At 34.2% G+C, this 14753-nt stretch overlaps 1 protein-coding gene across 2 annotated transcripts in view; it reads left to right on the top strand.

The window, feature by feature from the left end:
• The window catches only part of LOC140141378 (uncharacterized), a 48269-nt gene extending 38937 nt beyond the window's left edge, over positions 1–9332 (top strand). Inside the window, exons 16-18 of one of the 2 annotated variants that reach the window (XM_072163227.1) lie at positions 64–236; positions 613–737; positions 8736–9332. In XM_072163227.1, the coding sequence (XP_072019328.1) occupies positions 64–236; positions 613–737; positions 8736–8824 (387 nt within the window). In that variant the 3' untranslated portion in view covers positions 8825–9332. Of the gene's footprint in view, positions 1–63; positions 237–612; positions 738–4064; positions 4739–8735 lie in introns of those variants that run through there. The other variant, XM_072163226.1, reaches the window with a different exon arrangement.
• Positions 9333–14753: the final 5421 nt, after the last annotated feature.

The raw sequence follows: 14753 nt of genomic DNA, 5'->3' as shown, positions 1-14753 counted from the left end.
AGCTTTGTAATTAACCGGCATTGTATGAAATCCCTAATAAATCCTTGCTTGTTTCACCAACAGGTAGCTGCATTGTCTGGCGATGCAAGAAGGGCGCTAGATATATGTCGCCGAGCAACAGAGATTGCAGAGGCTGCAGCGGCATCCAACAAGGCAGCATCAGGAATGGTGGGAATGAGCCATGTAGATGTAGCTGTCCAAGAGATGTTTTGTTCACCAAAGATAGTTGCCATGAGGTTAGAGACAGGTCTGATTGCCCAGGTGGTTCTCAATTTTTTTGATTGTGTGGCTGGGATTTTGGATACATGTCCCAAAATTTTACCAAAATTGATGAAAAAGAGACCCAAAATTATACTAACTAAAGCAATTTTCTGAACTTCTTGTTCAAAGTTAACAGTAAATTTGCACAAATTCTGAAATAGTTTTTGCAAAATTTGCTTTAAAAGACCAATTAAAATGAGCACTTTTTCAGATATTTTGCACAAATTTGAAAAAGCACCCCTTCTCTAAACAGTTTTCTAAAATTTACAATGATGTTGACAGCATCAACAATAGAAAATAAAACATGCAATGACATAAGAAATTAATAATTGTATGTTTTTATTTGAACAGAGAGTCTTCCAAACAAGAACAGATCTTCCTGAAGGCAGTGGTGCAAGAGTTCAGGGCCAGTGGGCTAGAGGAAGCCGCCTTTGCCAAGGTGCTATTACAACATGTCTCTCTGTGCAGAATAGAAGGTAAGAAGGATTTTCCAGTTGAAATCCTGTGGAAGACCTGACCTTAATCTTCCACAAGGGAGTGTGAAATTCACACGGGACTACCTGAATGGATGATTCCATTTGAAATCTACATCCCTGTGTGGGAGATTTAGGTCATGTCTCCTAAAGGGGGTGTATGAATTTCAACTGAAATTGTTATAGATCAAGTGACAAGTGAAGTAAAAGTGCAGACCACCTACCAGGCAATCTGGAGGGTATGTGCTTTAAAACTCAAGTTAAGGGGGTACTACACCCCTGCCAAAATTTATGCCTATTTTTGCATTTTTCTTAAAAATTATAGAGCATTGGGGACAAGTAAGATATGTATATTATAGGGGCAAGGACTACAACTACTGCACTATAAATTTTATTTCAGCACAGACAACAGTTGTGTACAGTCAAAAATGAGTGAAAACCAATATTTGATCAATAAATCAATAACTACTTGCTTTGAGTTGCTGAATTTTCAGTACAGTAGTTGTAGTCCTTGCCCCTATAATATACATATCTTACTTGTCACCAATGTAATATAATTTTTGAGAAAAATGCAAAAATAGGCATAAAATTGGCCAGGGGTGTAGTACCCCCTTAAATAAAGGACAATATGGCTGTTAAACAGTTGAGTGGCCATATGCTATTGATAGAACAGTTCTTTTAAGAATTAACTGTTCTATCAAAAGTCAGGGTGAATCAATAAACCAAAATGTATGGGCCCTCAAGTGCCCAAACTCAAATTGTTAAGCTGGTCCACATTTTGTGACACATTGTAAAGCTGAATTTATACTGGATCGCCGAGCGATGCGATTAATCGCATTTGAAAAAGCGATTTGCAATCGCCGAATTTTGCGATGCATCGCCCGTCGCTTTTGCATTTATACTTATCACGGCGACACGGCGATAGCGATTGCAGACAACAATTAAAATATTCTAAATGCCACAAAATACATTTTTAAAACATCAGTTGCTGTCAATAATTATTGCTTTGAATTAATTCATCACCAAAAGTTAAAAATCGAGAACGGTAAATTATTTAGCAAAATAATAGATCCAGTTGGTTGTATATGATTGGTTGACGCATTCACGTGTCAAACGATATCGCTGGAAAGTTGAGATTTCTTCAACTTGCAAAAGCGACATCGTTTTTGCCTCCGCGATTTGAATCGATTGATCGGCTTGACGCTCTGGAAATATAAGTAAACATTGAGCATGCGTGAAAATCGCTTTTCTGCAAAAGCGATCGAGTATAAATTAAGCTTAAGACGTCAGGCTTACAAATCAGTAACAGGTCAGGGGTTCAAATTCGCAATCAATTGTGGGAATCTGTTTAGGTTCACGCAAAAGCCCTTTGCAGGAGAACCGGTTCTCAGGTTCTCCTTGAATTTGAATCCCTGCAGGTAATGTCATTTTAAAGATAAAGCCAGTATTGAGTCTTGTCTTGTTGACTTGGTGACAAAATTTCATGTGCCCTGTGGGCCTGCAGGGTAGTATATCAGAGGCAGGTACCAGTAGTAATATTTCAAATACTGGGTTGCATTGGCTCATATGTGACGTGTCATGTCAAAAGGAGACACTTTTGGGCAGGATCGTAAATGGGTGGGTGATTTTTTCACAATTTAGGTTTATTTATTTATATTAGGCAAATTTGTGAGGTTATTAATGTTAAAAATATTGTCTGATAGTTTCAGACCGGAATATAACTGGCATCTTGTATTTTTTGAGACATTTTTGAAGGAAATTCCTACTCTCAACATTGTCAATAATATTTTTAAAGGCCGATATCTCAATTTCCAATTTCATAATACCATAACTTACGAACTCAATATCTTCGCTTAGGAATGTCGATTTCATTGGGGAAAACAGTGTTGTGGAGCAAAATATCTCTAAGATATGTAAAACCCTCAAAATTGATAACCTACCCAAAAGTGTCTCCTTTTGACATGACACATCACATATGCCTGTGTTCACACCTTGTGTTCAGATGTTGGTCTAATTGGAAAGATTTGTAAATTTGACCCTAGCACCATTTGAATCCTGGTGAAACATGGAAAATATGTCAAGAGCCATGTAAGTTGAAGACCAACATTACAACTGGACCAATGGGCAAGTTGATGTGTACTCTCTATTTTGCCATGTCCTTTTTCATTATATTACTTGTACATAAATTCTAGACACTTAATTAGTTGAACCACCCACTGCCATTTGATAGTTTTGTTATCCTTCCAATGCTTATGCCATGTAATATGTAACAAGCCTCTGCGCCCTAGTCAGACACAGTGTGTGTGTTTTGTACATGCAGGGAAGAAACTGCTCTTGCGTGTAATTTGTGTATGCATTACCTCATGGGCACCCCGATTAAATTAGGGATAAATTGGATAAAATAGCACAACTTTGTGTTGTGTCGTAAATATAAAATATTCTTGAAATGTTATTGAATTTAGGTATGAGTTATAAAACAAATGTTAAATGGTCAAAATATATAATCACTTTTACCTTGTGAATATATTTTGACCATGATCAGTCAACATCAATAGGTAAATTTTCACGGGAAAATTTTCTGGACATGTGACCAATGCGTATCAATGTGAGTGTAACCTCGAGCCTGATCTCTGACCCCCTGCAGTGACCTCGCTATTCAAGTCTTAGTAATTTTGAATTGGAATAGTATTTTTGACCGCGATTTTTATAGAAATGTGTGCATTGCAAATTTATTGAATATTATGTTATCTTAATTTTTTCACATTATCATCAAAACGTAATTTCAAAAATATCTATCTACGGAAAAAAATATTTATCTCACGGAAACTCTTACCATAACGTTATTAACTTGCGACAAGTAACTTATTTTGCCTCAAAGGAAGAATTCTTCCTATTCAAATACATTGGAAGAACACCGCTGTGCTCGGGGTCACATTCCATAATGCTAATATGTCTGCGCCCATGGGTGTCACGTGTCAAGAAAATTTTCCGTGAAAATTTACCTATTAATTCTGACTGATGATACTCATAGACATGTCTCCTATGATTTGCATCATTTACATTGCTAAGAATAACATAACTTCATGTTGGGCTAGGTTTGTAGAATCATGTACACTGCTCACAACTTGTGTTTTTCTGTGTATCATACATGTAATAAGCAACTTCAGAGGGTGTTATTCAGGATTCCCATACTGAAAAGTATAAGTGCTCTAGGTTTTGTCTTTAATGATATTTTCTATGTTTGCCATTTGCATGATTCATTGGCACATTTATACTTGTTCCTTGAACTGACTTTTAATTGAATTTGTTTTTCTCTACTATTGTATGCAGGTTCTCAGCCTCCTTGCACATCAGAAATAGCTGCCGTTTGTAGTCGCCTTGGAGCCTGCAGACTTCTACTATTAGAAACCTGTAATAATGAGTTAGCACAAAGAATCAGACTCAATGTTAGCCAAGATGATGTATTGTATGCTTTAAGAGAACAGTAATAATAGCTGCCTCAATCAGTAAAATAGCTGTTGTCTGTAATAGGCGCCTCATTTCATAGCCTGAATATTGATCACTTCCTATGGGGCCTTTAGGTTTGCATTTATTGTGTCATTTAAACCAGGGTGGCCAAATTGTGGCCTATGGGTCACATGCAGCCCTCAACAATGTCCAATGTGGCTGGCCCACTAAATCTTTTCTTTATTTTCTGCAATTTCTGGGGTAAACAATTCATCATGAGATTGATATTTTTGAAACGTGTAAGAACATTTCTGTTTCTGTGAAAAAGTGACACTTAATAAATATCCGGCCCTACAGCAGCCAGGTACAGCAGACAATAGCTGTGCAGTTGAGTTCACACAAATATTTGCATCCAGGGAACAAAGATTGTATGCACTGTTAATTCTTTTTGACAATAAGGCCAAAAAAAAAAAAAGAAGGTTTGTCTCAAAGCTCACGAGAAATTTAAAAACAAATGCGAAATGCGATTTTTTTTTTTTTTTTTTTTTTTCCCCGACTTTTTTCATGGTATTTTGAGCAAAAAGTCTGATTTTCGCCGATTTTTTTCTGGAAAAAACTAAAAAAAAAGTCGGGAATTAAAAAAAAAAAATCGCATTTCGCATTTGTTTTTTTAATTTCTCGTGAGCTTTGTGACAAACTTTTTTTTTTTTTTTTTTTTGGCCTAATCGAAGATGGAATAACATGGAATTTATATTTAGAAATTAAGAAGATAATTTTAAATACATCAAATCTCTTATATATCTTATGTGCCAGGCTATCGAAATTACCCATGATTATACTCTTAAATTGTGGCTACAAAATTATACTCTTAAATCGTGGCTATAAAATAAAAAATGTGATTTTTGGTTGTTAAGATATGTTGGTTAAAAAGAATACAGATTTGGTACGTCGGAAACGGTTAAAAACTGAAGCCAAAAGTTTAGTAAGTATCCTATTGTAGCATTGGATAATGTCCATAACATGTATTAAAGATGTGGAATGCTCACTTTTACTCAGGATAAATAATTTGGTCCTATTTGAGCTCCCTGACATGACTTGGGACTTCATAACAAAATAAACATGTTTTATATGAGAAGAAAACATCGAAATTTCAACTAGACCACGTTTAAGGGTAATACGTAATAACGTCCATCCTTATTTTAAGCAATGGATGCATCTTGACATGGAAATAAAATGAACAGTTTGTTAATACCCTTGTATATACTTACAAAATCATGAAAATACAAAAACTGTGCATAAGACTTACTAGTATCTAAGACTTATCTCAAGCATTAGATATTAATTGAATTATTTGAACAAAATTAAAGCAATTTAATCATTTTCAGAGATAAATCTGTAATGATGTCCACATAGATGTTGGCAACTTTATTGACCTTTTTCCCTCTATCCCACAATGCACTATTCCAGGGGGGTATGACGTAGTTCATCAACCTCATAGATCGTGTGCATCCGATGGTCTTTGCCAGGCCTTTGCAATTATTTTGTCTTAATATGGGCATACTGATTCCATATATGCGGATTATCGTAAAGGGCATCGATGTTACTAATTATGCAATTATTGAATACACAAAGCGATACAGTTACGGAGCGATGCAGAACATCTGTATAAGAGATTGTGTTTACGTTTTATTTTCATCTCCGAAAAAAAAGTGAAACGGACGCCGACAAAATATCACTGCGTGTCCCGTCATTAGTTTTTCACCATTAGGTCTATAAAATGTATACAAAGTTCGGTTTCAATAGCAGGAAACTTTTTTGGTGAGGACACCATGTCCATAAGGCATAGAAATGTTGTTTTTGCCCCGAAAGGTATTAGTGATCGCGCCATTATCGTGATTATCGGGATTCCTTTTTGTGATGAAGGCACCAGCCGAAATGTCTGTATTCAGAATGTAATGAACATAACTCTGTACTCCCCCGGGGAGATGATGTATTTTGCGACACTCATACCCCCCTGGAATAGTGCATGATGGGAAAGAGGGAAAAAGGTCTATAATCAAATTAGCCTTTCTTTTCAGACCGTTTCCGATGTACCAAATCTGTATTCACTTTAACCATTGTTAACCAACACATCTTAACATCCAAAAAACAAATTTTAATCAAATAACTTGTATTTTGTATCCAAGATTTAAGAGTATAACCATGGGTAATTTCAATATCCTGGCACCTAAGATAACAGAGATGTGATGATGGAGGTAGAACTTTTTCAGTGACCTTTGTATTATATTCCCAAGCACCAAGTAATGTCAGTGTGGTACTTTCCAAAAGTAGCCTTTTAATGTTTGTAAAATTGTTATAAAAATTGAACTTTTAAAAAGGTATCTCTACAGATTTTGTGTTATCATGTTTTTTATATTTATGAAAGTTATTCATGTTTCTAATAAAGTATTGCTTATGACAACATTGAAAAAAAGTATTGTTGATTTGTTTGTCTGCTGTGTTAACCCTATGTGCACTTATACGTGCCCATGATTGGCTAATTACATGATATAACCACTGGAGTAACCAATCAAAATAGGGCTTATAGATCTCTTGGCAATTTTAAGCTTAATCCTTGCAGCGCTACTGACAGTTTTACCATATACCCGATTGGCTCAATACATATTATGTGCCCATCCACCACAAACTGATCGTAAAGTCGGCATTTTCCATTTTGAGATACAATCAAAAACAGTATGTGGATTTCTATGTAAAATATATTAGGAATTTGACCTTTGATGAACCATAACTTCACTTCCAGATGTCTGATGAAGCTGATTGAGGTGTCATTTTAAAGCTGAAAGTACATATGTTCAAAATCTGCAATAAACAAAAAATGGTCTAGAGCCGACTTTACTACCATTTTGTGGTGGATGGTCACATATAATGTATAGCCTACAAGATATAGCCCAATCAACATATAAGTTCTTACATAAGAAAACAAGGTAGAATGGCATTAAGGTTAGCAACTATTTTAAACTATTGCGATTTGGTAGTTCACAGCATCTTGCGAATGGTAGTGAGCTTTGGCAAAAATTGCATTGATCATTTCAGAGCGAGCGTCTAGAAGAATTCAAGTATCACATAATTATGTAGGTCTTGTGGTTCTGTTGTAAAGAGGCCGGGGTAAAGAGGGCTGAAACAACACTATTGTAAAACATACAAAAGTCATTAACAACAATAAATCGAGCATGTTTTCAAAGTATATGATTTGTAGAATGAACCAAAGTGTTATTTTTCCATTAATATGTTGATTTAAATAAAAAAAAAAAAAAAGCTCACAGTGGTTTGAAAACAAATACGAAATGCGATTTGTTTTTATTTTTATTATTATTCCGACTTATTATTATTCCCAAATTTTTCTGCAATTTTTTTTTTTTAATAAAAAAATGTGTGGTTTTTTTTTTCAAATTGTGCGATTTTACATATATAAATGCGTGTGCAAGCTTTGAGACAAACTTTTTTTTTGCCTAATGAAAATCATTTTTTTGGCTACTCCGACCAACAATACGTCGTGTACCCTAAGGGATCTGGAATGAGCGTTTCGACAGTATTTTTTGTGGGACATGAGAGCACATCAGACATATCGAATTGCATTCTGAATACGAAGAATGTCTTTCTGATATCAAATAATTTTCATTTTTGAAATTCACGATATAATACAAATTCTATGACAAATTTGATATTTTTCACATTTTTGATATATAACAGTCCTCGAAGTAAATTTTATAAATCTAATGATATTTTTTTAAAGTGTATGTAGCTAGGAGGAAAAGCCGACGATCAATTGAAAATTTTGACCTTTCATATTGAAGATATGGATTTTTCCCCAAAAGACCTATTTTTTGGGTGTTTTTGGAGAAAAAAATCCATATCTTCAATACGAAAGGTCAAAATTTTCAATTGATCGTCGGCTTTTCATCCCACCTACATACACTTCTAAGTACATATTATCAGATTTATAAAGTTTACTTGAGTACTGTTAAATATCAAATATATCAATTTTAATCATTTGCCATAAAATGTGTATTACATTGCGAATTTCAAAAATCAAAATCATTTGATATCAGAAGGACATTCTTCGTATTCAGAATGCAATTCGATATGTCTGATGTGCTCTAATGTCCCACAATAAATACTGTCCAATGGTTCATACCCCAGCCCTTGAGGGGGTTCGAAACGATGTTTCTGGAAAACAGAAACTGAATTTAGAACCATTTGAATAGATTGAATAAGTTAAGCTAAATACACTGAGCAAAATAGTTTTTGTTTGAAGGAAATCGGACATACGGTTGTCAAGATATACACGTTTTAGTTTCTTTGTATTCTATTGTTTTTGCCAATATATTGATAAATTTAATGAGGAAAATTGGCAAAATGTGCTCATGAATATTCATGTTTGCCAATATTATACCAATATCTTATGAATAAACCTTCATGTTTCATTAGCACATTTATACTTGTTCCTTGAACTGACTTTTAATTGAATTTGTTTTTCTCTACTATCGTATGCAGGTTCTCAGCCTCCTTGTACATCAGAAATAGCTGCCGTTTGTAGTCGCCTTGGAGCCTGCAGACTTCTACTATTTAATAGAAACCTGTAATAATGAGTTAGCACAAAGAATAAGACTGAATGTTAGCCAAGATGATGTATTGTATGCTTTAAGAGAACAGTAATAATAGCTGCCTCCATCTGTAAAATAGCTGCTGTCTGTAATAGGTGCCTCATTTCATAGCCTGAATAATCAATATTGATCACTTCCCATGGGGCCTTATGAGAGAATGTTTTAAGTTTGTGTCATTTAAAACCAGGGTGGCCAAATTGTGACCTATGGGTCAAATGCAGCCCTCAACAATGTCCAATGTGGCTGGCCCACTAAATCTTTTCTTTATTTTCTGCAATTTCTGGGGTAAACAATTCATCATGAGACTGATATTTTTGAAACGTGTAAGAACATTTCTGTTTCTGTGAAAAAGTGACACTTAATAAATATCCGGCCCTTCAGCAGCCGGGTTCACCAGACAATATCTGTGTAGTTGAGTTCACACAAATATTTGCATCCAGGGAACAAAGATTGTATGCACTGTTAATTCTTTTTGACCATAAGGCCCCCCAAAAAAGGTTTGTCTCAAAGCTCACGAGAAATTTAAAAACAAATGGATTTTCGCCGATTTTTTCTGGAAAAAACTATAAAAAAATTTTTTTTTTGAAATAAAAAAAATTTCCGCATTTCTTTTTTGTCAAATCGTGCGATTTTACAAACGCGCGCGCAAGCTTTGAGACGAACCTTTTTTTTTTGGCCTAATCGAAGATGGAATAACATGGAATTTATATTTAGAAATTAAGAAGAAAATTTGAACTACATCACATCTCTTATATATCTTATGTGCCAGGCTATCGAAATTACCCATGATTATACTCTTAAATTGTGGCTACAAAATTATACTCTTAAAAGATTTGGTACGTCGGAAACGGTTAAAAACTGAAGCCAAAAGTTTAGTAAGTATCCTATTGTAGCATTGGATAATGTCCATAACATGTATTAAAGATGTGGAATGCTCACTTTTACTCAGGATAAATAATTTGGTCCTATTTGAGCTCCCTGACATGACTTGGGACTTCATAACAAAATAAACATGTTTTATATGAGAAGAAAACATCGAAATTTCAACTAGACCACGTTTAAGGGTAATACGTAATAACGTCCATCCTTATTTTAAGCAATGGATGCATCTTGACATGGAAATAAAATTAACAGTTTGTTAATACCCTTGTATATACTTACAAAATCATGAAAATACAAAAACTGTGCATAAGACTTACTAGTATCTAAGACAGGGTTCGTAGCGGTCATTAAATTCCTTAAAAGTCAGTGAATTTGAAGCAAGGTCATTAAGGTCATTAAAAGTCATTAAATTTTGTAGAAAAGTAAAAAAAGTCATTAAAAGTCTTTGAAATATATTTGTATGAAGGAAAAAAATAAAAATACGATGTATTTTAATAATTATTTAATTTAATTTATGATTACATACCTGCCAACCGTTCCCCTTTTGATGGAACTGTTACACTTTTTAAACCTCAAAGTCGGTAAAAAGCGGAACGTTCGCTTTTCCCAAGAAAAAAGAAATATTAATGATGATTCTTTCTGGACACATATATTTCCAATTTTAAAATGAAAATTCCTTAGAACCCTGACTGGATGACTAGGCTAGATAATGGTACTCATTTAACATGCATGTGGTCACCTTTTCATGCCCAAAAGACTCCCAAAATTGATGCATTTTGGTCGATTATCGGACCTGCATGTTATCAGGTTTTGCGTTCAAAAACTCATCTCTTTTTCCTCAATGAATATTACCTTAGTAAGAAGTATGTAATGTGTATTAATGAACGATGACGTTTGAGATGATGCTGGACGGATGTCGTGTAGGCCTATATCTATACTCTAATATCAAGTCATGTTTAAGTCTAAATTAAATTGAAACAAACTTGGGTCAAAGGTTTGATATGATTATGAACCTTTTAGCTGTATCCTTTGGCTTTGTGTGGCCGTCAGTCGGGGTGGACTTGGGGTGGGGGTGGGGGAGGTTGGGTGGGGGTGGGTAAGTGTGTGTATGGGGCCTACTATTTTAGTCCCAATTTGTAGTGACATCACTCTGTATGTTTAACATACTGAATTTTACAAATTACTTTTATCATACAATGTATTCTTCATGCACATTAGTACCCCCCATGTGGGCCCCCTCCCACATGCCCGAAGGTGTGGGGGGGGGGGTCAAAATTTGATGAATCATTGTTTTTATATTGCGCATTATTTATATCAATTTTAGTCATGTAGGCCATGTTATTAGGCAAAAAAAAAAACTTTGAAGAATGTCTCTCATGTACAAAAGTATAGGAAACTGAAAACTTTAAAGCATGTTTTCTGGAAGAAGGAAGCACTTTTTATTAAAAGTGTAAAACAAGCCAGGAGCTTTGAAATACACATTAGTACCCCCTCCCCATGTGGGCCCCTCCCACATACCTGAAGGAGGGGGTGGGGGAAAAAATTTAATGAATCATCGTTTTTATATTGCGCATTTATATATATCAATTTCGGTCATGTAGGCCATGTTATACAGGCAAAAAAAAAACTTTGAAGAATGTCTCTCATGTACAATAGTATAGGAAACTGAAAATTTAAAACCCCTTTTTTAGGATGAAGGAAGCATTTTTTCAAAGAAGTCTAAAACAGGTCAAAAATGGTGTAAAAACCCTCTGGCTTTGGGGGGCTTCATCCACTCGACCCCCACCGGGGCTTTGCCCCTGAACCCCTGCTGTTATATGCTCGGTCGCACAAGTGCTCCCGCGCAATATGTGTTCCACTTTTGGGGTTTCTGGGGTTGGCAGGTATGTGATTATTATGTATTACTTTATACTTTCCCGTTAGATAAATTAGAACAGTAGATTTAGTTGAGTAACCCTTCCGAATTCAGCAGCTGAACCTGCAGGCTGTAGTATCAATGTATATTTGTATAGGGTAAAACTAACTGGTACAAACATAACTGGTACTTATATTAAGATGTACAAACAATACTGTTCAACACATCCGAGGTATGAGATTTAATAAAAAGTCATTGAAAAGTGTATTTGAAAGTCATTAAAAGTCATTGATTTCACTGTGGTCTTGACACTATGAACCCTGTAAGACTTATCTGCAAGCATTAGATATTAATTGAATTATTTGAACAAAAATAAAGCAATTTAATCATTTTTAGACATAAATCTGTAATGATGTCCACATAGATGTTGGCAAAATTAAAATTAAAATTAGCCTTTCTTTTCAGACCGTTTCCGACGTACCAAATCTGTATTCACTTTAACCATTGTTAACCAACACATCTTAACATCCAAAAAACAAATTTTAATCAAATAACTTGTATTTTGTATCCAAGATTTAAGAGTATAACCATGGGTAATTTCAATATCCTGGCACCTAAGATAACAGAGATGTGATGATGGAGGTAGAACTTTTTCAGTGACCTTCGTATTATATTCCCAAGCACCAAGTAACGTCAGTGTGGTACTTTCCAAAAGTAGCCTTTTAATGTTTGTAAAATTGTTATAAAATTGAACTTTAAAAAGGTATCTCTACAGATTTTGTGTTATCATGTTTTTTATATTTATGAAAGTTATTCATGTTTCTAATAAAGTATTGCTTATGACAACATTGAAAAAAAGTATTGTTGATTTGTTTGTCTGCTGTGTTAACCCTATGTGCACTTATACGTGCCCATGATTGGCTAATTACATGATATAACCACTGGAGTAACCAATCAAAATAGGGCTTATAGATCTCTTGGCAATTTTAAGCTTAATCCCTTGCAGCGCTACTGACAGTTTTTACCATATACCCGATTGGCTCAATACATATTATGTGCCCATCCACCACAAACTGATCGTAAAGTCGGCATTTTCCATTTTGAGATACTCAAAAACAGTATGTGGATTTCTATGTAAAATATATTAGGAATTTGACCTTTGATGAACCATAATTCACTTCCAGATGTCTGATGAAGCTGATTGAGGTGTCATTTTAAAGCTGAAAGTACATATGTTCAAAATCTGCAATAAACAAAAAATGGTCTAAAGCCGACTTTACTACCATTTTGTGGTGGATGGTCACATATAATGTATAGCCTACAAGATATAGCCCAATCAACATATAAGTTCTTACATAAGAAAACAAGGTAGAATGGCATTAAGGTTAGCAACTATTTTAAACTATTGCGATTTGGTAGTTCACAGCATCTTGCGAATGGTAGTGAGCTTTGGCAAAAATTGCATTGATCATTTCAGAGCGAGCGTCTAGAAGAATTCAAGTATCACATATATACTTATGTAGGTCTTGTGGTTCTGTTGTAAAGAGGCCGGGGTAAAGAGGGCTGAAACAACACTATTGTAAAACATACAAAAGTCATTAACAACAATAAATCGAGCATGTTTTCAAAGTATATGATTTGTAGAATGAACCAAAGTGTTATTTTTCCATTAATATGTTGATTTAAATAAGGCCCAAAAAAAGCTCACAGTGGTTTGAAAACAAATACGAAATGCGATTTGTTTTTATTTTTATTATTATTCCCGACTTATTATTATTCCCAAATTTTTCTGTGTGTTTTTTTTCTTCAAATTGTGCGATTTTACATATATAAATGCGTGTGCAAGCTTTGAGACAAACTTTTTTTTTGCCTAATGAAAATCATTTTTTTGGCTACTCCGACCAACAATACGTCGTGTACCCTAAGGGATCTGGAATGAGCGTTTCGACATTATTTTTTGTGGGACATGAGAGCACATCAGACATATCGAATTGCATTCTGAATACGAAGAATGTCTTTCTGATATCAAATATTTTCATTTTTTGAAATTCACGATATAATACAAATTCTATGACAAATTTGATATTTTTCACATTTTTGATATATAACAGTCCTCGAAGTAAATTTTACAAATCTAATGATATATTTTTAAAGTGTATGTAGCTAGGAGGAAAAGCCGACGATCAATTGAAAATTTTGACCTTTCATATTGAAGATATGGATTTTTTTCCCAAAAAGACCTATTTTTTTTGGAAAAAAAAAAAAAAAAATCCATATCTTCAATACGAATGGTCAAAATTTTCAATTGATCTTCGGCTTTTCATCCCACCTGCATACACTTCTAAGTACATATTATCAGATTTATAAAGTTTACTTCGAGTACTGTTAAATATCAAATATATCAATTTTAATCATTTGCCATAAAATGTGTATTACATTGCGAATTTCAAAAAATCAATATCATTTGATATCAGAAGGACATTCTTCGTATTCAGAATGCAATTCGATATGTCTGATGTGCTCTAATGTCCCACAATAAATACTGTCCAATGGTTCATACCCCAGCCCTTAAGGGGGTTCGAAACGATGTTTCTGGAAAACAGTAACTGAATTTAGAACCATTTGAATAGATTGAATAAGTTAAGCTAAATACACTGAGCAAAATAGTTTTTGTTTGAAGGAAATCGGACATACGGTTGTCAAGATATACACGTTTTTAGTTTCTTTGTATTCTATTGTTTTTGCCAATATATTGATAAATTTAATGAGGAAAATTGGCAAAATGTGCTCATGAATATTCATGTTTGCCAATATTATACCAATATCTTATGAATAAACCTTCATACTACTTTTATTTTATATGATTTTGACATGAAACTTTGCCAATGTGTTTGTATGGCCTAAAACATTAACATGTGATTTTCCCGCCCATCTAATTTACATATTTGCATAATTAATTAGCATTATACTTAAGGCTAATTAATTATGCAAATATGCAAATTAGATGGGCGGGAAAACTTGATCACATGTTAAAGGTTTAGGTTATAGAGACACACTGGCAAAGTTTCGGGTCAAAATTCTTAAAGGTAAAAGTATTCATAAAATATTGGCAAAATATTGGCAAAAATTAATATTAATGAGCACATTTGGCCAATTTTCTTCATTAACTTC

This window comes from Amphiura filiformis, chromosome 19 (assembly GCF_039555335.1).
Source record: "Amphiura filiformis chromosome 19, Afil_fr2py, whole genome shotgun sequence".
Taxonomy (NCBI): Eukaryota; Metazoa; Echinodermata; class Ophiuroidea; order Amphilepidida; family Amphiuridae; genus Amphiura; species Amphiura filiformis.
Note: the sequence above shows the minus strand (reverse complement) of the source record. Positions and strands in the feature narration are given on the sequence as shown.